The sequence below is a fragment of the Dasypus novemcinctus genome, chromosome 9, assembly GCF_030445035.2.
Source record: "Dasypus novemcinctus isolate mDasNov1 chromosome 9, mDasNov1.1.hap2, whole genome shotgun sequence".
In the NCBI taxonomy this organism is placed as follows: Eukaryota; Metazoa; Chordata; class Mammalia; order Cingulata; family Dasypodidae; genus Dasypus; species Dasypus novemcinctus.
The window spans coordinates 82664544-82688282 of record NC_080681.1 but is presented as its reverse complement, the minus strand read 5'-3'; the positions used below and the strand labels follow the sequence as shown (position 1 = coordinate 82688282).

The following is a 23739-nucleotide window of genomic DNA, read 5'->3' as shown; positions in this document are numbered from 1 at the left end:
TTTATACAATTTCTTACAGCAAAGAGAATTTTGCTGTACAAATTTTTCTAGATACTAACCCCCTCTATTCCCCTCTACTGTCCTCCATATCCCCTCCCCACTTGCATTAAGAAAACAAGTATTTATTTTCAAAATAAAATATATTTCTCTGAAGAATTTAATCTGTGTGTACACAAAACTTAAATTCAGAGTCAAGGCCTAGTGCTTTAAATTGTGATATACATGCAAAATAGCTTATTGTTTTTTACAGCTAAATTTCAATACATTTATTCACACTCCGAACCACTAGCCAGGCATTTTGTAAGTATACAATACTTATGTTTTTATGAGTTGTGCCATTGGCTATTGTTTATGCATTTAATCAGAAGGCAAGTTGACTTAATCAGCCTGTGGGCAGGTTTTCAAATGATTCATTAACTGTTCTTTGTATGGAAGATGAAGATACAAATATACCATCACAACTGATTCCCATCCCAACCGGTGCCCATAGTTTATTAGACCTTTTGGTTATTTGTCCACATTAAACATTTAGAATTCGAAGGGGTTTAAGGGTATAGGATGGGGAAGGAATTATTTTCCTGTTGTTTTTTTTTTAATTAAAGCTAATATTTTTGAAGTATGAGCTTCCACATGAAACTGTATTTATATTAAAATGAAAACATTTGTCTTTTTCAAATATAACTTTAACAAAGAAGGTTTATTTAAAGTTTGAAGTTGCATTTATTTGCTGTTATGTGAAAGAGGATCAAATAGGGGAATGAAGGAAAGGTTCCATCATCTGTATTAAGGACTTGAAAATCAAGCTGTCCATCTTCTCTGGAAAGTTTACTGTAAAAGCCCAAATACTCAGTTTTACCAGGTCTGCCAGAAATGGGCACACTAAGAAATCATTTTAGACCAGGGGTTTTCCAGGGTTCCATGAGCTTGAATTGAAATTCAAAACAAGTATTATTCTTGTGGGGAACTTGTTGGTGCAGGTGTGATATATTTATTAAATAATATACAGTATAGTGTGGACCTAGTAAGGGGTTCATGGTTTTCACCTGAATGGCAAAGGGGTCCGCAGGACAGAAAAGGTTAAAAACCCCTGTTTTGGACCCAAACTGAAGTCCTAGAGAATAAAGAAATACAGCTATAAAGGAGGCCAGTATTTATTAAGGAGAGTAAATGTGTGTGATGTGTCCGGAGAAGAAGATTAAAGACGTGGATTTCTGTGAATTTGATAATAATGCCTAGGAGAAATTAAAATTTGATTATGTTTTCATGCCCATGTTGGCCTGGTATTTTAAGTATTAATGCCTCTTGTTCTCTTCAGCGGCTGTTGATTTCTTAAAAGCCCTGACTCCCTCCACTGAGAATACTTTTGGCTTGCCTGATGTTCATCTCCAGTGAAGAAGATGCTATTTCAAAGGAAGGAAGCCTCATGCCTTCCTCATTGTGACAAATAATCATTTGCTTAGGGTCTTGGCTTTAGACCAGAAACAGGACTGTCAGTTCAGTATCAGAATGGGATAGGGTTAGTCCATGTGTATTTAATTTACGTGCTTTCAGTGAGGAGGAGGAGTCATTAAGGAATCTCTGGAGGAGATTGTTTAAAATAAAGGAATGTATGCAGTTGACTTTAATTATTTGTTTAACTGTCATCCCTTCCCATCCCCCCAACTTGAACACTCTAAGTCAGGGATCAAAATTATCTTTGTTTCTGCAACTCCTAGAACAACACCTTGGCCTGTAATAGCACTGAACAAACTTGTGTTGAATTGAATACAACTGTTTTAAGGATACCCTGAGAATTTATTACCACATAACTTCCTAGAGTAAATAGGTCTTTCAAGTTATTTGTGCATCTGCCCAAAGGTATTATTAAACTGTCAGCATATTTTCCCCAGTTGGAATTAAACTTTTTTCCTAGAGTTTTCTAATTACCTTCCAGCAGATTCTGCTGCAACTTTATACAAATGACTGCAGTCTTCAGCCAGAATCCCCAGGTTAGTGGTCTTTGTGAGTCATCACCTATAATTTGGTTGAGGGAGGGATGATTTCCAAGTTTTTCCCAGAATGGTCAGACCAAAGATCTCAGCCCTTTCCCTTGGACCCCATTCACACTTGTCGTCTTCAAAGTTGAATCATACCCATGAAAGTTGCATAAAATATATATATATATTAATCTGAAGGGACTTGAGTGAATTAAAAAGGCTTCTTGAAAAGAAGGAAGGGAGGATATGGATTTTGTGACTGGATGGAAGAAACAAAAGAAATATTAAATTTGGTGATTGCAAGGACATTTTTGGTATCTTTCAAGGAGGTAGAAGAGAAATAAGGAGTTATTCCTAAAAATAAAGTCTGTCTGTAGGAATAGAGAGCTTGCTGTGTTTTATTTTACCTTTAGGGATTTGTTTTTTGGGTGTTTTAAAGACAGATGAGATTCAATAGTCTAGGCTACTTCACCAGAGTCTACACTGCATGCTGGAATTTAAAAATGTTTAAGGGTTAAGTGGGAAATGCCTACAAAGAGAATTAGGACTTTTATTTTTGTTCTTATGAATAATTTAAATCTCTTTCTTTAATGGTTTGATTCAGAGACTGTCTTTGGTGAACATTATTCTTCATGAGCTTGGGAGTGCTTGTTATGTTACATAAGAGTTAGCCTTTATACATAAATTTTCAAAAGTCCCTCCAACATGTGAAAGAAAACACCTCTAAGTAGTCATTAAAATACTTAATAAAATACAGGTGTATGTCTCAGATACACACACCTGAGATGTATTTACAATCAGCACATTCACTTAGCATCTTTCTAATTTCTGGGCCTGCTGACATTAGGGGGCTGAAATTGTGTGGGGGGATAGGTATTTGGAAAAGAAATATCATATTCCTGTGACCTTCTCTGGTTCTTTCCTCTTGGCCCTTTTGTATGAATTGAGCAGTGAGGCCATACACCTTGGCCAGAAAGCCAGAAATTGAGGACTGAAATTGAGCTCAGAGCACTGTGTTGGGGATTACCTGGGCCCTGTACTGTGCTCTTGGATGATGAATGTCAATAGTGAGTTCTGTGTCAGGGCAGGTTCGTGTAAAATAAAGCTATAAATTTTTATTTGCCTCATGAAGTTCAACCTAAAATTGTAAACTAGGTTAAGATAGATAAATGCAAGGCTGTTTATTGTCAGACTGCCATTTTTATGTATAATATTGGGGCAAGGACACAATGTGATGTGGCTGAGAGGGTTAGAGAAAGGGCTGTGAGAGCCCATCTGATGTGGCTTTCTGGGCCTGGGACAATGATTCTGTCCTCAGTCGTGAGAAGGATCAGTCCGGTAACTCTAGGCTGATCTCTCCCAAATGAGCAGATTAAATCCTAATGAAAAGTGGGAGATGGAGAGGGGTGAAGGACTTTATGAAGTGAAAGAATAAATATTAGTACATTTTTAGTTCCTAAGGTCATTTTTAGAATTTTAAAGATTTATTTATTTTATTTCTCTCCCCTTCCCCCCACCCTGGTTGTCTGTTTTCTGTGTCTATTTGCTGCATCTTCTTTGCCTGCTTCTGTTGTTGTCAGCAGCATGGGAATCTGTGTCTCCTTTTGTTGCGTCATCTTGTTGCATCAGCTCTCTGTGTGTGCGGCGCCATTCCTGGGCAGGCTGCGCTTTCTTTCACACTGGGCAGCTCTCCTTTACGGGGCGCACTCCTTGCGTGTGGGGTTCCCCTACATGGGGGACACCCCTGCATGGCAGAGCACTACTTGCATGCATCAACACTGCGCATGGGCCAGCTCCACACGGGTCAAAGAGGCCCGGGGTTTGAACCGCAGACCTCCCATGTGGTAGACGGACGCCCTAAACACTGGACCAAGTCCGCCGCCTTTTAGATTTTTAGAGTGGTCTTGCTCAATATACTTCAAGAACTTTACTAGCCATAGGACATGTTCTGACATTTGGACCCTTATGCAATGAGTATTTGTTTGATTAATGAATGATTGAATTCTGAAGGCAAGAAATTATATGAAAGGAAGGAAGAAAGAAAAGGTTTTTATTATCTATATTGCTATCGGTTAGCTTTTTTCTTCTAACTGCTAACCTGGTTTATTAGGGATTGGGATTTATCTTTCTCCCTGTTATATTAATATTAACATCAGTAGTAATTTACATTTGTGGAGGGATTACTGTGCCAGTCATAATGTTGAATCTTAACATTCATGATCTCCTTCATCTTCATGATAATTCTGCAAGAATAGGTACTATTATTATTCCCTTTTTATACCAGTAAGACCACAGGCTACTATGAACCACAAGGCTCTACTCTCTCCTCTTGATTGACCAGATGGAACTGACATGAGGATGTGGAAAGACCCAATGAGGGCAATGGACACCATATGCAGCCAGCGTCCTCTCACCAACCTTGGGAGAGTTATAGGTTTTGGATAGGGATGGGGCGGGGTTCCTAAACTGCCCTATCAAGTAGTAAAGAGTGTTAGTCTACACAGAGATGCTCCAAATATGTGTCAGACTTGAATGTGAAGGCACAAGTTGGGACTTTTAATCTGGAAACAATGGATTGGCTTTATTTTTATGTAAAATGCATGTACATTTTTCTAGGGAAAAAGGCTGAAGGCACTCAACAGTTCTCCAAGAGATCCATGCCAGTCAAAAGTCAAGTCTCCTACTTGAATGTTTCTTTAAATCTGCATTTAAAATAATATTTAACTATATGCCTGGTATATAATAGGTGTTCAGTAAATGACTGTGGAATGAATAAATGCTGGGGGAACTTAGACTCTAGGTTACTTATCTGTTCCCTCCACTTTTGCTATCTATAAAATGGAAGTGGTGTTAATATCCAGTTGGCTTGTACTTCACAGGGTTGTTGGGGGATCCAGTGAGCTCTTGAACGTCCATTCGCTTAACAGTCCTTTACCCAGAACCTACCATGCGTCAGGCCCTGTTCTACATGCAGGACTTAGTCTCTGTGCCATGGAGCTCAGAGCTGAGGTTGCGATTCTTTGTGAACTGTAAAGTACTATACACAGAAAGATGAGGAGGTAGACAGTTCTCTATACCTCTGTTCACATGCATTCCTATGGTATGGCCACCCCTCCTCCCCCACAAAAGAGAAGGAAACCCTCATCCAGTGGTTATGCCTGCTTTGTCACAAGAGTTGACAAGTATAAGAGTCTCCAGATCTGAACTACAGTCCTCTCTCTGCCACTAACTAGCAGTGTGACCTTAAGCAAGTCATTTCCCTTTTCTGGTCCTCCTTTCTCATCCTTAAAATTAAGGGATTGGGCTCAGTGGGCCCTAATGTTCTATAATAACTGCAGTGTATCCCCAGGGCCTGGCACACTGAGGCCAAATCTCTGTTGCTCTAACATACCCAGATCCAGCCATAGTGGAAATAATCTCTTTTTAAATGTGCATTTGACCTGGCATGTCCAGGAAATGTAACCGGTACCTGGAGTAGGCAGTGGCAAGAAATGCAGTTGAACAGATCATTAGGACCATTGCAAAGACCTTATGATTCTGGCAAGGAAGGTGCCATGAGGGGCAGAGAGCATTGCTTTTTGTTTCAGCAGCATCCTGGGAAAGAGGCTGGTTTAGCCTCAGCTCCTTATCTCCCTTCCCTCCCTGAGGATAAACGACCCTGAGTGATGATCAGGCAGCTGCATGTCTAAGGTCTTCCCTCTTGCTTTTGTTGTATATTTTGCAGAAAAGAGTGGTGGGAGGGGTGAGGTTAATGCATTGAGTGTGAGTAATTAGTCATTCAAACCATCGACAATTACAATGACAGGATTTGAGTGCCTACGTATTGTGCCTTGCTCTAATAGTTTATCCCGGAAAATTTCTGCCTGTATAATGTTTCTTAAAATATATCACAGGAACATAAAAGATTTAATGCAGTGCTTTGTACAGCCATTAGAGTTTGAAGTCAACTGAACCTCCTCAATGTTCTATCCTGGAAGCTGACTGTAATTCTGTTTTTAATTGCCATTCAAATGTGAAGGGAGGGCAAGTCAGGGGTTTAGAACATGGTCAGCTGCAACCTTGGCTGTGAGACCCATGCAGAATGTTTTATTAAAGTACATATACACACCTGAGTAACTGATATATTTATTTGTAATGAAAATTGTGCTGTCAGAATATCAAAAGCCTTTGCCTGAGGAAACAGGTGTTCTGATTTTTGCCGAGCCAGCCTCTGAGTTGGAGGATGTGATTCACACCAACACACAGCAACTCTACTTCTGGTCTGTTTCCCAAGTAGAGAAGACCAGTGTCCTCTCTTTAAGATCTATCCCATAACCTCAAAATGCTATCGCTTTGTTTTCATGCATTCAATGTATTCGCATCTTGGCCGCTTCTCTTATTTTCCATAGTGTTTTAAAATACCCTTGGTTCACTATGTATCAGATTTGATTCTGCCATTTAAAATTTCTGGTTTTTTTAAGCCTGTGTTGCCTCCTCAGATGCATTATTAAGGCCAGTGAGGGGGTCTTATTACATGATGTTTCTCAGCTTTCAGGCTGTGTATTTTTATTGAGATAGTTGTGTGTGTGTGTGTGTGTGTGTGCATATTTGTATTTTCATCAATTCTTTCTATATACCTAAAAGGGTAACTGTGTAGATGTGTGTGCAGAGCAAAAAGAATTCCATCTTCATCATAACCTAACTGGCATAACCTAACTGGCATAACCTAATCTAGAAAGATTGTTGGTTGAAGTAGCTCAGTAGCAAACATTACATACTCTGGCTCCTTTTTGAAGGTGTGAGCCCAGTTGGAGTTGTCTGGCTGACAGATAGGGTTTAACTCCAGAAGTCCACACAAATTAGGAAATCCCACATAGGATGTAAGGAAATTCAAAAGGCCCATTTGGGAACTGAAATTATTTTGCTAAGGTCTGAATACTTCTCTTTTGGAGCAGGGAGTCCTATGAGATATTTACATAGGCAAATGCTGGCTTTCATCACATGTGTCTGTGGGGTTGGCATTCAATGAACGAAAGATGAACCTGGCTGTCAGAGCCCTCCCTGGGAGGTGACCTTTCACAGTATTGATCCCACAGACTCTCAGCATGCTTGGGTATGACTTACATTGCTGCTTGGTGCAAGATTTCTTTCTAGATGTTTGTGGGGAGCCATGAAATGGTAACCGAAGCAGCCCCGAGAAAGGTGGAGAACAGGGAAGTTTCTATAGATGGTGGGAATGTTTTGTGCTTTGTTTTGTGTTTTTTTGTGATTTTTTTTTTTTTTTTTTTTTTTTTTTTTGCCATTAAATCAAAATGTAGTAGTTAAGCAGCTCTGTGGTCCTGCCAGCCGGGCCTCCTGAATTGGATAAATTCTCTTTTTCAAGTTCCTTAGTGAGTTGGCAGTGTTTCTTGTGTTTGTTGCCTGGACACCTGACTCAGTGAAGCAGTGAGACAACACAGCAAATGGAGGAACCGCACAGACCCAGGAGGCCTGGCGGCTTGGCAGAGCGGAAACCTGCCTCCCAGCCAGCAGTTGTGCTGACGCTTTACAACATCATCTCTATTAGCATATCCCCCTTCCCCTGGGCCCTTCTCCCTGATTCTTTTTCTGGACCCTTGCCTCAAGGGCAGAGCAGCTGAATCGGCTTTTCTGGGTATAGTTACTTTCAGTCCTGAGGAGAGCTTGATTTAAGATTCCTCTTGATTTAAGAGCTTGATTAAGAAAGCTTTTGCTTTCTACTTGCTGTCTGTTTCCATCTTCCAGAATCCCACAGCTGGCTTGAAGCCAAAAAGGAAGATCAGATAATGTGAGAGATGGATCCACTTATATTAATTAGGTGATGGTAAAGAATCTTAGAAACTCCCCACCTTCCTCAACCTGCCTTATTTCCCTGGCTTGAGACCTCCTTTTTGCTTTTGTTCCATTTCCTATTTATGATCATCAGAAGAGAAAACAATTAGAGTAGCACTTCACCTGTATGTGGGATATGACAAGGAACAATAGTTATGATGATGCTAAACATTTTGTGTTCTAGGCACCTAATATATGATCTTTAATCCAGAAGATAACACTACACAGAAGGGTTTTTCCCCCAGTTTTACAGAAAATGAAACTGAAGCTCAGGGATTGGAGTAACCTGCTTGAGATCACACAGCTAATAGGTGGTAGAACTAGAATTTTAAGTCAGCTATTATCTTGACTCAAAAACTCTTTCTTTTTTTTACTATACCACTCTGCTTCAGATGAGAACATAAGCCAAAAAAAAAAAAAATCTGTGAATGTTAATGAGGATTCCAAGCAACTAGAACTCTCATACTGAGTTGATATGAGTGCAAATTGGTACAACCACTTTGGAAAACTTAAGCAGTGTCTTCTACAGCTGAACAGACACTGAATATTCCCCTCTTCTCCTAGGAATATACCCAACAGAAATTTATGCATATGTGCACCAAAAGCATATACATAATGTTCAGAGAAGCATTATCTATAATAGTGCAAAACTAGAAACAACCCAAATGTTCATCAACAGTATAATGGATAAATAAAATTTGGTATTTTCATTCAGTGGAATTCTCTACAACAGGGAGAAGAACCTACTGCTACAAGTAATGACATGGATAACTCTCCAAACTAATGAGTGAAAAAGACAAAAAAGAGTAATTTTTGCATGATTCCATGTATTTAATTTCAAAAACAGATAAATCTATGGATTAGAAGTCAAAATATTGGTTGCCTTTGGTGTAGGGAGGTAGAAATGATGGGGAGGATGGGCAGGCAATGAGGAAGGCTTCTGAGATGCTAGTCATGTTCTATATTGTGATTTGAGAGTTGGTTACCCAGGTGTGGGTTCTGTTTACTTTGTGAAAATTCACTAAGTTGTATCCTTAAGATTTGTATACTTTACTACATGTATGTTACATTCAACAAAAATGCTTACCCCCACAAAAAAAAAATCTCTGAGCAGCCAAATGATGATAATGGAAGCTGTTAGTTATCATATACCTACCAAGCCTTGGTTTCCTCATCTTTAATATGTAGAGAATACTAGAATCTATCTCATTGCCTTCTTGTGAGAAATCAGTGAGAGAAATCAAGCCAGGTGATTGACAGAGTGCCTTTAATAAACTCAATAAACATGAGTGATTGCGGCTACGTTCATACCACCCCAGGTACTTTATATAAATCACTGGATTTTTCTCACCACCTTGCATTGGTGGTAGGTGACATTGTTTCCATTGTTTCCATTTTCAAATGAGAAAAACTGAAGCTCCTAGAGTGTAAGTCCTTACCCAAGGTCACAACAAGTAAATGACTGAGCCTGATTTCATTTCCAAGGAGCCGATGTTCCAACTGCAGAAATACAGACCCATTTCAGAGGAGATGGAAGTCATGTCTTGTTGGATGGGTAAGGGACAGTGTGCAGCATAAAATGGAACAGTAGGACTGATGGGCTACATTTGGGAGGGAAAACCTGGGTGCAGGCCCAGACTGCCCCACTCTTCTGAGATGATGAAGAAATCACTGGATGTCTCAGGACTTCGTGTCAAACATAAGAGGACTCAACTAGATTTCATTGCCTTAAGTGACTTTTGGCTCTGCAGTTTTGTGATTCCCGGTATTCAATATCCAATACAGTGCATCTTCATGAATTGACTCTGTGAGCTTAAATCCATTTCATATCTAAAACGCTATTCTAGTATCTTCTCCGTACCTTCCTTAAATCCCCTACCCTATAAGCAGGAGTAATTGCTCTTCTACTATATGCCAGTTGTCCTACCTGAGCTTTTTACCTGTCTGTGTCCTCTACTAGACTGTAAGCTCCTTGAGGGTAGGGACTACTTCTTGTTAATCTCTTTAGCATGCTGCTGGCCATTTCACACATCTGGAAAATCTTTGTTTAATTAAATATTTAAATCCAGAGAAGTCTTTTGAGTGATGTGTGAGAGACCAGCATTGGGCTATGCTAGACCTAAGGTAGACAGCTAGAGATAACGTTTCCTTTCCTTTTTATTTTATTAGAGGTCCAGGAGAAACGGTAGCAAAGTGGCTGGGTAAGAAAATCATTAGATGACGTTAGAGCTCCCCAGAATGTGCTAATGAAATCTGAAGTTTGATCAGTGATTAAGCATCAGTGAAAATCTAAACCCTTCCCATATGGAACGACCTCACTTAATTTAATGTCATTTTATCTTTATGAGATAGTTAATAAACAGGTACTGTATTTGATTTTGTGAGTGTAGTCCTCTATATTTAGCTTTTTCAGTTTTAATGGAACTATAATTTTAATCATGATTATTACTTTACATTTTAATTATAATTTGGTGTGGCTTAAGTATACATTTCTGAGAGTGATTGTGTAATGAAAACAGGAATTAGCTTTTCATTAACAAAATAATGGGAGAGTTCCCACTGCATTCTAGTCTGTGTTCAAAATCTACGGGCTGGTCTAAAAATAACAAGGGGAGTTTAACATTTTGGTTAAAAACATGTTTCTAAATTGGCCGTGTTCACAACCCAGTCTCTTTTGCTCCATCTTGCTTTATCTTATTCTCTTTCCTTTCAAAAATAAAACAAAATAAAATCTTAAAAGAGAATTTAATTGTGTCTTTCAGATTACAGAGAGCTTAGTTTTATTATTTTTATTTTTATTTAGATAATTAGCACCATGGAGCCTCAGGTGTCAAATGGCCCGACATCCAATACAAGCAATGGACCCTCCAGCAACAATAGAAACTGTCCTTCTCCCATGCAGACAGGGGCAGCCACAGATGACAGCAAAACCAACCTCATAGTCAACTATTTACCCCAGAATATGACTCAAGAGGAATTCAGGAGTCTCTTTGGGAGCATTGGTGAAATAGAATCCTGCAAACTCGTGAGAGACAAAATTACAGGTATGCTCATCTTCAGTATTCCAGGCTTGGGATTTGCAGTACGTTTTTCCATAAGATGCACAGACCTTAGCAAAAATACAGATGCATGATGATACATCTGAGTGTCCACATGTGTATCCTGTGTGTAATAATGGCATGGACACCGTCATTAAACCCACACATGTGTGTACATAGGCATAAAACCCTACTGTGGATTGGTAGCACTGGGAAACAGATGATAATTTGGAGCATCCTAAACTTTGTTTTGGTTTTTATCCCTTTTTATTCTTAATCAGCCACTCCTTCACTCTGTTCTTGCATTCTCATTTCTGCACACTGACCTCCCTTTACTCCCTCATAGTTTGTATCTCAAACATTTGGTTTGTGTATGCCCAATGTTCTTCCATGTGTCTGATATAAGTTATTTAAAGGGGGCTGTCATGGAGTTGTGGAAGGGTGACACAACTGCCCATTGTCCCTGGTGAGGAATCTACCCTAAGGATAGCAGATTATTCTGAAATGCAATTGCTCTTAAGTAGAAGGGAGGTGCATAATGAAGATCTGCATTTAAGGTATTGTTTTTATTTGCTTGTTTCAAAGATACACTTTGAGAAGTCAGGGACTTTTTACTTGAAAGTGAAACAGCACCCTATATATTTTCAATAATTGAGTTTTTAGGTACTGATTCTTTTCCTAAAAGAACATTGAGGACCTAATGTTTGCCAAACACTGATGCTATAATTCTTGGGAGTAAGTTTGCCTATAATCCTACTATAGGTGAGAATATTTTCTTAGAAATACAGTGGAATACATAATGATGGCAGTGAATCTGCTGCTCTCCAATAAGCCAATGCTGAAAACATTCATGCTCAACTTTTAGTATTTGTCAGTTTTGAGTCTTAAATTTTGTTTTCCTTTCTCTGGACAGTTTAACTGATGAGTAATTGACCTGTATAAGGAAAAGGAAACTCTATGATTAAAATAGGGGAGTAGATCAGAGAATATAGTATATGTGTGTGCATGTGTATGTATGTGTTCTCCCAGCCTCCTTTTTCGCATGTGCATTTGCCCCCTTATAAACTAAGTACTTTGTAGTATCATAAAACTAAAATAACTACTTTAATTTCTAAAATATAAGTCATAGAATCCTCTAAACATAGTTTCCTTGTCTGTTAAATTGGGAAATAATTATTTATCTCAAAGAGCTTATTGGGAGGATTAAATACAAGAGTGGCTATACAGCATCATACAGGATCCTATACAGGATCATTCATTAAATGGGGGCTTTTATAGATAAGTTAGTATATTTCAAGGAGAGTGGCCAGAACAGAAAAATGGTGTCAGGGTCTCCATAATAGGACAGGGCTCTAATGATCTTATCCCAGAGCACTGGATCATTTATCCTTTAACAGCATTGCCCTTATTTTCAGAAAGCCAGTGTTTAGATTCCTGAATAATCTTTATATAATAGGATGATAATTCAAACCAAATTAAAACCAGTTAACCATATGATTCTTCCTCCCACTTGTGCATAGAAAATATATTTTTGGTGTAGCCTTACCTTATAAATAGGGACTCTGCCAGCTATATTAGTGAATATTATTAATCACCTTTTCAGAAGAGTTCCTTTAGAACTGTAGTGAGATTTTTGAGAAGTACTGATTCATGGTGTTGTTCCTTGTTTTCTAAAGACACATGTTTAAACAAGCAGATTCCTTTACTGAAAGAATGCTAATTTAGTAGTTCACCGAGTGGATTTGAATAGGAGTGACAGCTTCGAAGACAGCCTTTAATTTGGTATACAAAACCAAAATTGTCAACTTTGGTTTGTTTAGCACCCTCTCCAGCACAAGCAGAGACATACAGTAGCATCTGAGCTTAAAGAAGAAGCTTATGGGTTGAACGCAAAAATACAATTCAGGCATAAATTTATAATTATGTGGGGTGGTTTTAATTCAGACACACAAAAAAAGAATTTTATTTGTAGACAACTTATGGGAATGAGGCAGGGAAATATAGAGAGACCACGGATATTTGCCCTCAGTTGGTAGCAGTGTTTAATAAAAGTAGAACTTGTGGTTGTAAAGAGTGCTTATTACATTCTTCATTTACACTACCTAATTAATTCTAGCATTTTAAATTAACAGTGAAACGGGTCCCTGCTGTACCATTCCATAGATGCAGCATATTTCCTCTATCTACCCGTTGTTCAGGTTTAATTGGCTAAGCTCAAAAGTCAGAGAAAGAGGGAAAGATAGGGCTATGGGGAGATGTGAAATGGGTGGGAATCTCTCTAACAGAAAACCCTCTGAGGCCTACATTTGGGGTCAAGTCATGACAGTCTTGGAGAGGTGCGTTATCACACCAGACAAGTTGAAAGGCTGGTGGTTTAGAAGTCAGGGAAAATGACATCATAGGTATTTTTGTTGCCCTGATTTTTAACATCCCAGTCCCCCCTTTTCCTCCAACACCTCCTACAGATCTCAATGCATCTCGATCCTGTGAAGTTTGCAAGGAGTTCTAAATATTGGTGGGAGGATGTGGGGGGATGAAGTGGCAAAGAGATAAGAATTCAAGATTAAGATTTTCCAACCTCAAACCAGACCTGAAGAGATTGTAATGGCTCCCCTTAGAAGGTTCTGATTTATAAGGTTGAGATCCGTTGAGAGTAAGTCTCTCTTTGTTTGGTGGCATTGCTGGCAGGCTGGAGTCACCTCTAGCTATGGGTTGTCAATGAATTCTCAACTTGAGTTCATATAGAGGAAGTTCGGGTGTGGACTTAAATTTTATGATGCCGACAACATAATAACCACTGTTTATCAAGTACTCACTCTGTGCCAGATACTTGCTAGCTCTGTGCCATGTATTTTTAAGCACTGGACATACCTTATTTCATTTAACACTCAGAATGGTTTCCATTTTCTTAGATGAGAAAGGTCAAATAACTGCCCTAGGACAGCAGTCATCAGTAGGTGGTGGAGCTAAGATTCACCCACAGTCTCCAAAATACGATTTTATGCAGAAGCATGTACAGGGTGCCTCTGCTGTGTTAAATTCAGACCCCTTTTACCCCACCGCATTACCCAACACAAGCTTGTGTTCCTCTGAGTAGAGGTTGGTGGCTGCTCTCTGGAGAGTTTAACTAATGCACCAAAGCTTTAAACGAGACTCCTGTGTATAAAGGGAGGTGAAGATAACAATATTTATCATCCTCTAGGGATACAACTCAGCCATCTTCCTACAAAAAAGAGCCAAATTTACTGAAAGTGCCAGGTTTTAGATTCCCTTACAGTGCTTTTGGACATCTTTGTTACTTATCTTCTCAAACATATTAGATTTTCTTTTTCCAATTGGGCAAGGACACATATCAGAATAAGCTAGGTTTTTTGTGTTTTTTTTTAGTTTAGGCAATGGAATTCCAAAAAAAAAAACATCCCTCCCTGCCCCTATTGGGGAGAGAATACATGTCCTGAGATGCTTTTGTGTGCCTCCGTGAGCACGTGATGGCAATAGAAGCCAAGTTCTTTGCTTTACTCCTTCATCCACTTGCAGCCTATGCTCCTGGAGAAAAAGGAAAAGGGTGTGTAGGATTCAGGCAACCTAGAAACTCAGGCAAAGAACACCAAACCCTTGGTAGAAATTATATTATTCCCATGGACTTGGGAGAATTGATTTAGTTTCTTATTTTTGTTTTGTTGCCTTTTTGTTTTTTGTTTTTGCTTTGCAAGCATTGAGATTGCCTTATGGAATCCAAGTTCCTGGATCATCAGTATTTTAGGAGAGGAAACATGTGGCTTGGCCAGGATGGGTTTAGGTGGCTCACGGTATGTCTTGAAACCAGCAGAGCTAGAATGCTAAATTTCATTTTTATTAATGTCTGTTTTGTTATCACCCCACCCCAAAAGGAATAAAGAAAGGAGAAAAAGGGAACAAAGAAAAATCCCTAGAAAGAAAGAAATGTAAGACAATAGAGGTTTTCTATGCCTATCCAGATTGTGTGATTATTTGCAGCATAGTAACAGAAAAGAATTATATTTTTTCATGATGTCACTCTGTATGTCCATGCAGTATAGCCTTTTTAAAAAAATTTTTAAAGTCATCTTTTTTTTAAAGATTTATCTATTTATTTCTCACCCCCCCCCCATTGTCTGCTCTCTGTGTCCATTCGCTGGGTGTTCTTCTGTGTCCACTTGTGTTTTAATCAGGCAGCACTGGGGATCTGTGTCTTTGTTGTGTCATCTTGCTGCATCAGCTCTGTGTGTGTGTGGCACCACTCCTGGGCAGGCCACGGTTTTGCACAGGGCAGCTTCTTGCACAGGGGCCACTCTTTGTGCAGGGGGCACCCTTACACAGGAGCATCCCTACGTTGGCTGGCACTCCTTGCATGCAGCAGCTCTATGCTTGGGCCAGCTAACCACACAAACCAGGAGGGCCTGGGTATCAAACTCTTGGACCTCCTTTGTAGTAGGCAGACTCTCTGTCTGTTGAGCCACATCTGCTTTCTATGCAGTATAGTTTTTAAAAGTACTTTTCTATCCATCCCAGACAAGTGAGAGGTCTGAAGGGGAGTTTTTGAGTACAAGGCAGTCCAAACTGAACATTATCAATCACAAAGTTGAATATATCAAGTGACTGGTCATGGGCAGACCATGAGTGCTAGAGGCGGTTGAGAAAGGGTAAGATCTGTGTGAGCTGGAGCTATTGGGGCAGATTTGAAAGATGGGGTTAGGATATGGGTAGAAGAAAGAAAGGCAAAGAATTACAGCTAAAATTCCAGTCTAAGAAAGCATTTTTAAATTCCCCTGTGTTTTGGACAAAAGGAAGTAGAGTGAAACATACTTCTTTGGAAGCAGTGGTCTAATATGAAGAAAGATTGCCAAATGCAGTTAGGCATACCAAAAAATTAAATAACGTTATCATTCAATAGAAAATTAAAGCATAGCAAAAAGAAGCCTTCACCACTGTGGACATCAGGGTGAATACTTTGCCTACTGCCTTTGTATCTGGAACCACATCTCTAATTAAAGGAGCCAACTCAGTTTTGATGCAGTGACATCAGTAACTTCTGTTCATTCTCAGATTTGTGAAAAGTATCCTGTGTCCTGCTCAGTTGGTGAGATCTGGGACATGGACCATAGTAGTGGTGAGAGCGTCTGTTAAAGCATCAAGGCCAGGAGCGTACAGGCTCTCGGATTGAAGAGGGAGAAGGGTGAGGGTTGCAGATTGTTTTATATTACCTTATATACTTTTAAGGAACTTAGAGGGACTTTGGACATTTGATTTAGTTTTACTTCTGGGATAACCTTTGAAAAATACTAAAATATGGAAGTGTTTTTAATTCACTCCTGAAATGTGAATTCAGCCATAAGATGAGTTTATTGGTATAATTTCTTTTTGTTTTTTTAAGTGGTGATTTATTTATTTTTTCCTCTCTCCTTCCCCCTCCCCACCCCAGTTGTTTGTTCTCTGTGTCCATCTGCTGCATGTTCTTCTTTGTCCGTTTCTGTTCTTGTCAGCGGCACGGGAATCTGTGTTTCTTTTTGTTGCGTCATCTCTCCATGTGTGTGGTGCCATTCCTGGGCAGGTCTTTCTCACTGGGCAACCATTGTTATGGAGCGCACTCCTTGCGCGTGGGGTCCCCTACACAGGGGACACCCCTGCGTGGCACGGCATTCCTTGCACGCATCAGCACTGCACATGTACCAGCTTCACATGGGTCAAGGAGGTCTGGGGTTTGAACCGCAGACCTCCCATGTGATAGACGGATGCCCCAACCACTGGGCCAAGTCCGCTTCCCTGGTATAATTTCTTATAGTACCTAGCAAAGACAAATAAGAATAATAGCAGCAGCTTTGTATATGGGTGCCTTCTGTGCATTCCAGGCACCATATTTTATGTATTAAATATATTAGCTCATTTAAGTGGTAAATTGAGATTTCTTAGAGAATCATAATAAAAGCCAATGTTTATTGAGCACTTACTGTGTGTTAGGCATTGTGCTGAGATCAATATATGGATTTTGTGTAATCTTCACAACAGTCATTTTGCAGATGAAGAAACTTGGACTTAGCTGCTCTTGAGTAACTTGCCTAAGGTGACTGCTACCAAGTGGGAGAGCTGGGACCTAAACCCAGGGTGGTCTGACTAGTTATGAGTTGTCCCATACAAAGCTTATCTCTGACAGTTTCCCCAAAAATACTAAAGTGTATTTTCCCATTTACAAACCAACTCACCTTGTAAATCTAGGGAATGAAAACTTTTAGTACAGAGAAAACATTATTAGAGCTCCTAATCTTTTGTTTTGGAAAATAGGAGACTATGCATTAAAAAAAATAAATACCACAGGTTTGTTTTTTTTTTCAATTAAACAAGTCACTGCTTACCTGAACAAAGAAGAATAGAGTTGGAGAGGTTTTTTTAGCATAACTTTCTTTCTTCACAAAACACTCTTTGCATCTTTGCTTTAGTCTATTTTGCAAGCACTTTATTGAGATGAATGCTGCCTTAAGTTTAAGCATAGTTAAAACCCAACCTCAATTATGCATATCCAAGAAAATCTCAAGATATTGATTAGCTAAATGAACTTTTCTTTGTGCACATCAGAGGGATATTTCTTAGTGATGCGAAGAGTAGAGGAAATAGTAGCACTTATCAGCATATTTTGCTGCTGATTTGGAAAATGTGCTTGGTACAGTTTCATGTGTTTCTTGAACTCAGAGAAAAATCAGGCAGATTTGCATCTGTCATTTATTTATCACCTCCCTGCAGTCATCTTATACATATTCTACAAAGAAGTATCAAGTAATTTGGATTTATTGTATTGGGGAGAGGAGTGGTTATTGTTGAGGGTAAATGGAAAAATTTTAGGTCTGGAGATTTGGCAGCCTAATGGGGTTAGAAAACAGGAAGATAGGAGACTGCCTTTTTAACAGGGGTACTTGGAGAATGTCAGAACATTAAGTGCAAATAGTGAACCATGTAATCATTGTGCCTCTTACACCTCCCATCAAGGGCAATCAGAGACCTTCCATCCTTTCTAATTAGGACAGGTTGGCAATTGAGTGGAGCTGTGAGGTTCAGGGTTAGTGAAAGTACATTCATTATGCATCTTTTGACACAGTTTTTTCCCCAGGATGGCAATAGACAGGATTACAGACCAGGTATGATTGTCTTTTGCCCCCTGGCTCCCTTCCCCTTCATATTCCCTTCCAAATAAGATGGTTTTGCCCTCTTTTCGAACTCAGAAAACCATAGGAAAGTATTCTCACATCCCAGGAGAGATGTCTCAAAGGATTTTTGCCTAGGATGTGAATCAGACCTGGATATTTTAAGGATTTTCTATTTCTGTGTTTTAACTGACTATTTGGTTCACAAGATCAATTCCCTGTTCACCCAGTTGCCTCTCCTTCCCACAGCACACACACACACACACACAGTTACACACACACCTGGTTGATTGAGATGAGGGACTAAGCAAGAAGGTAATATCAAAAAAATTTCCACACATTATCTAAAAATGTAATTTATCAGTTTCAGGGTAGGAGGAAAGTGATTTCTGAAATGTGTTAATGGGGAATTCATTTTTTCTTATCTTCTGTGGGGGTATGGTAGTGGTGATTTCTTTTTTCAATCTACCCCTGCACCCATTTCACATCTCTCTTACTGCTCTTAACTGATGAACTCTACATCTATCTTTATTCCTAGTAAAACCTAAAGATTTTTAAGTTACTTTTTCATTTTTTTTCTACAGCCCCAAAATTGGGCTTTGATGGGAGAGAATATTTCTAGTTTAAAAAGAAGATAAAATTAAGATAAAGACCATATGTTTTTATAAGGCTTTTACATTTGTAAAACATTTTCAGTCAGCCAATGGTGTTTATTTAGTGTCTACTCTCTCAGACCAAATAAATGTTATTCCCTTTCCTTCTCTTCTCTTAAATTCCATATTAGGGTTTGTGAGAAAGCCAAAGAAGATAAGATATAATTTGTACCCATATTTTGCTGCCAGCATGGCCAATAGGTAGGAGAAGTCAATACAAATTAGGGGACCCTACAAGGGCTTACAGGTCTGGAAGGGGCTCAGAGCCTGCTTGTGATGCAGATCACTGTAAATCTACCTGCGCTAATTTGTGGGGTTTTGTGGTTTTGATTTGTTTTGTTTTTCACCAAGGCCTAAACTTAATCTTGGTGACCCCAGCTATTAATATCACTGGAAAGATAGGATAAAAGCATTCCTAACAATGCAATGCAGTTGGAGGTTTGATGGCATATCTACTGGGTATCAGCTACAGTGTGAGGCATATTATATATGTCAATTCATTGACGTTTTATACCAGTTATGCATGATAAATGACATTGTCCTCATTTTACAGATGAGGAAGACAGATCAGTTATTCAGTGATTGGGGTCAGGTCTGTCTGACTGCAAAGCTTACAGTCTTTCTGTCACCTTACCATTCTGCTGCTATTGAGTGAAGGCAAAGATACTATCAGCTATGGGTGTGCTTTAGTTTCCTGGCTGTTAAAAAAATACCATGTAATGGTTTGGCTTAACAATAGGAATTTATTGGCTGTGGTTTCAGAGGATAGCAAGTTTGCTTCCTCCGGGTTGGTATCTTCTGGCAGGCCAGTAATCTTTGGAGTTCCCTGGCTTTTGCAACCTGTGGCAATGCACATGGTAGTTTCTCCTTTCTCCTCTGGGGTTCCATTGACTCCCTGCCTCTGGCTGCCTGTGTTGGCTTCTCTTTCTGTATGACTTTTACTCTGCTGATAAAGAATTCCAGATTAAAACCCAGCCTGATTCAGTTGGGCCACACCTTGACTAAAGTAACATTTTGAAAAGATCTTATTTATAATTGGTCCACACCCCCCAGAATGAAGTCCAAGAACATGTCCAAACTGGGGTGCAGAATTCAATCCACCGCAGGATGATCAAAGCAGAGAAAGATGGCAGTGGGCTGGGGTTCTCAGAGCAAGTATCAAAGAAGAGTAAGTCTCAGTCCTGACCTTGAACTTGTTGTAGGAGATCAATGCACGCAGAGGAAGCAGCTAAAGCCAAGCTTCAGAGATATCTTCAAGGGACAGTGAATACAACAGTCAGTACCACTCTGTAGGGGAAATGCTGGTACTCTCTCTGTGTTGGTGAAATAACTAAAGTTCAGAGAGGTTAGATAATTTATCTAAGATCACAGCTAATAAGTGATGGAGCTGAGAGTTTGAAGTCTGTAAGACTCAAAAGCCTATGTTCCTTCTATTTTGCTGAAGAAAAAAAACAAAACAAAACAACCCGACCTAACACAGGAGATTGACAATTTGCAGATTTCCTATGCATCTATGACTTGAGAAACATTGTTCATCTTGCTGAGGCCAGGTACATGTTTGCTCAGTAACTCTCCTTCCACCTGCTTAAATTTCTTGCTGATTTGTAAGTTTGGTTTTCTGCTTGGCCATGATTTTGTAGTTGGGTGTCCTGGTGAGACATTAGGCCCCATCAACACAAAGGAAATATAGCTAGTTAGGGTAATTATTCTAATTCCTAAAACTGCTAATAGAATTTCTTCTCACAAACACCATGAATCAGATTAAATCATTTTATTGGTAGTATGAGCATAAGAATATACTTAATAACTCCTGTATTTGCCCTTTATATTTTTTTTCCAGAGCTTTTATCTTTAGTAGTTCCTTTGTCTCTGTTGATGTATCTAATGTTGGTAGTGTGTATATTCACTTTACAAATGAGACCAGTGTGGCCAAGGAAAACTTGTATCAAGAGCACTTGACTTTTTTCCTTGTTTTTTGTTCTCTTATTTCTTCTTTTCTTTTCTTTTCTTTGCTTGTTTCTCTTCCTTCTTCCTCTTTCTGCTCTTACTCATTGACATGCCACTTTGATCCTTTAAGGTTATATAGAAAAGAGCTAGAGGTAAAATTGCTGTAGATTTTAGGAAAACAGAGAACATGGGCAGAGAACGGTCAAAGGAGACCAGAAAGAACATAATAAGTTGAAATGTGGCCAAGTCCCTTGTCTGAGAAGCAGCAGACCTGCAGCCAACCGACCTACTCTGAGTTTTCTTTACAACAAGGAAAAATGGATGGTGACACCTTCGTCTCTTTCTCAAGTGATAAACCAGGATCTGAGCACCTCTCTCTTCTCACCACACCCATTATGCCTTTACTCTGGATACACAGGCCTCTGATTGTGGAGACAGCTGCCAGCTATCTTACAGGATGAGATATGAAGCCTAAAATCGCATATGTAGAATGAATTTCTCTTTTCTTCTTAAGCTTATCTTTCTTACCTGGACCTATGTTGGACTGGCTGATTTGCTTTTTAAGTCCAGAGCAGGCAGTAACAGAAAGAAGCTGCCTGAGTGGAGTCCCTATGTTCATTAACATAGAGTATAAAGTAGGCAATGTGCCGAAAAGTGTTCTGAAGTGGGTCTTCCTTGCCTGCTGCCCTGAACTGAGTTGCTGCTGGCTTCTGAGTCTGGTCAGTATGCCTGCTTCCCTCAGACCCCAAGGCTGGGCATGCAGAAACGTCAGTCTTCTGCATCCATCTTCCTGGTGATGGTATCCACAGTAAGTTCAACTCATTCTCCTTCATCCAAAACCCTGAGCTGTGGCTCTGGAGTTTGGGGCCATGTTGGTTGCCCCTACTTTGGAATTTGTGTTACTGAGTGTGATGGAGTTGGACTCAGATATGACCTTTCTACACATGCCTTTTCTGTTACTTTTACCGGACCTGTGGTCGGTGTTTGGGTTGGTGTATACTCAGGAGACCTGAATCTCTGGGCTGTCCATGTGATAACCAGGCCCTGAGCCTCAGCAGACTTGCAGCTTCTATCCTCTGATTTATTAGACTTACCCTGGCCAGCTAACAGGGAGGTGAAGAGGGCCAACCACCACACCAGGGAGCCAAGAGTGCCTACAAGTACAAGCAGGAGAATTGCATCCATCATCCATGTGGAATCTAAGCCCCCTCTTGATGTAGAGGGGAACTGGACTTAACCATCCCAGGGTCCACAGGATGGAGGAATAGAGTATAGACTAGAATAGACTTACTGGTGTTCTGCTGGTAAACTATTGTGATTAGTAAGGGAAGAAATTGTGATATTGATGTGGAGAAAGTGGCCACAGTAGTTGCTGATGGTAGGGAGAGGGAAGAAGAGATATGATGTGGGTGCATTTTCAGGATTTGGAATTGTCCTAGGTGGTGCTATAGGAACAGATGCTGGACATTGTGTGTCCTGCCATGGCCCACTGGGTAGAATGGGGGAGAGTGTAGACTACAATGTAGACCACTGTCCAAATGGTGCAGCAGTGCTCCAAAATGTATTCACCAGGTGCAGTGACTGTGCCACGATGATGGAAGAGGTTGTTGATGTGGGAGGAGTGGGGTAGGGAGGCTGGGGGGTATATGGGGACCTCATATTTTTTAATGTAACATTTAAAAGAAAATAAAGAAGAAAAAATTTTAAAATAAAAATTAATTAATTCATTAAAACCCTGAGCTGGACAACAAACGGGAAACTCAGATGTCACCCTCATTTCCTGGTTCTGGCCCTGAAAACTGGAACTAGTCCTCAACTACCTTTTCTCTTCCTGGTGCCCCTCTCCAGTCAGTGGAGCATACCCAATAAGACAGACCACCCTCTAAGTGTAAAAGAGAGAGCGGCCCCCAAGAGCCTCCCTGCCCCCCAACCCCCAACACACACACACATCCCCCTAAACTCTTTCTGGGCAAAAAAGCACAGTCACTAAACTAACCAAAAGTGTGACAGACTTCAAACAAAGCACTGCCCACCCACTTAATAACTGCGTGTGTTGCCTTACATGAGTCACTTAATCCCCTTAGGCCTCCATTTCCTCAAAATACAGCACAGTAGATACCTTCTTTATTTTTTTTTATTATTAAAGAAGCTTTAGATTACATAAATATTACATCAGAAATATAGGGTATTTCCATATACCCCACACACACACACACACTTTCCCACATTAACAACATCCTTCATTAATATGGTACATTTGTTACAATTGATGAACATATATTGAAGCATTGCTGCTAACGATGAACTATAGTTTACATTATAGTTTATACTTTGCCCCACACAATTTTATAGGTTTTGACAAAATGTATAATGACATCATTGACATGTCATGGAGGACAATTCCAATGTCCCAAAAATATAGGTTTTGACAAAATGTATAATGACATCATTGAAATGTCCTGCAGGACCATTCCAATGTCCCAGAAATACCCCATCTTACACCTATTCTTCCTTCTCCCTCCCCTCAGAACCTCTGGTAGCCACTGCCTCTATATCAATGATATACGTTCTGCCATTGCTAGAATAATAAGTCTATAATAGATTAATAATAAGTCTACTTTAGTCCATTGTTCATTCCCCAATTTTGGGAATGGTGGTGCCCACTCTGTTTCTGATTGAGAGGGGGCTTAGATCCCATGGGGTGGATGGATGGAACTGTCTTGCTTGCAATTGTAGATACTTCCTGTTTTGGGGATGGGCACTGTCCATCATCATCCTTTTTGTTAGTTTACCTGAGTAAGTCTGATGAACTGGAGAGTAAGTGTTACAACTCCACTGAGATTTAGGGCTCACCCAGCATATGAACAGACCAAAGACTTATGTCTCTGGGACATATAATTAACAAGAATAGTGCTAATTATAGGTTCAAATAAAAGAGGCAGAAGAGCCATGTGCAGGGAAATAATAAACGAGTCTTACCTGACCTTCTTTGGTTGGTACTTGGAGTTCAAACCAGACAACACCACTGAATGCACTTTGTAAACTGAAGTATCCTATGAACAGGAGAGGTCCCTTCTAACTTATAATGCCTACACCCTTCTCATTCAGGGTCCTACTGCCAGGGCCAAGAAATAGGTGAAGGGGG

The 23739-nt window shown here is 39.8% G+C and overlaps 1 protein-coding gene across 2 annotated transcripts in view; it reads left to right on the top strand.

Annotated features, from left to right (window-relative positions):
• ELAVL4 (ELAV like RNA binding protein 4) overlaps positions 1-23739 on the top strand; it is an 85927-nt gene that overhangs the window by 22421 nt on the left and 39767 nt on the right. For both annotated transcript variants that reach the window (XM_012518821.3, XM_012518820.3), the window contains exon 2: positions 10609-10849. In XM_012518821.3, the coding sequence (XP_012374275.1) occupies positions 10609-10849 (241 nt within the window). The remainder of the gene's footprint in view (positions 1-10608; positions 10850-23739) is intronic.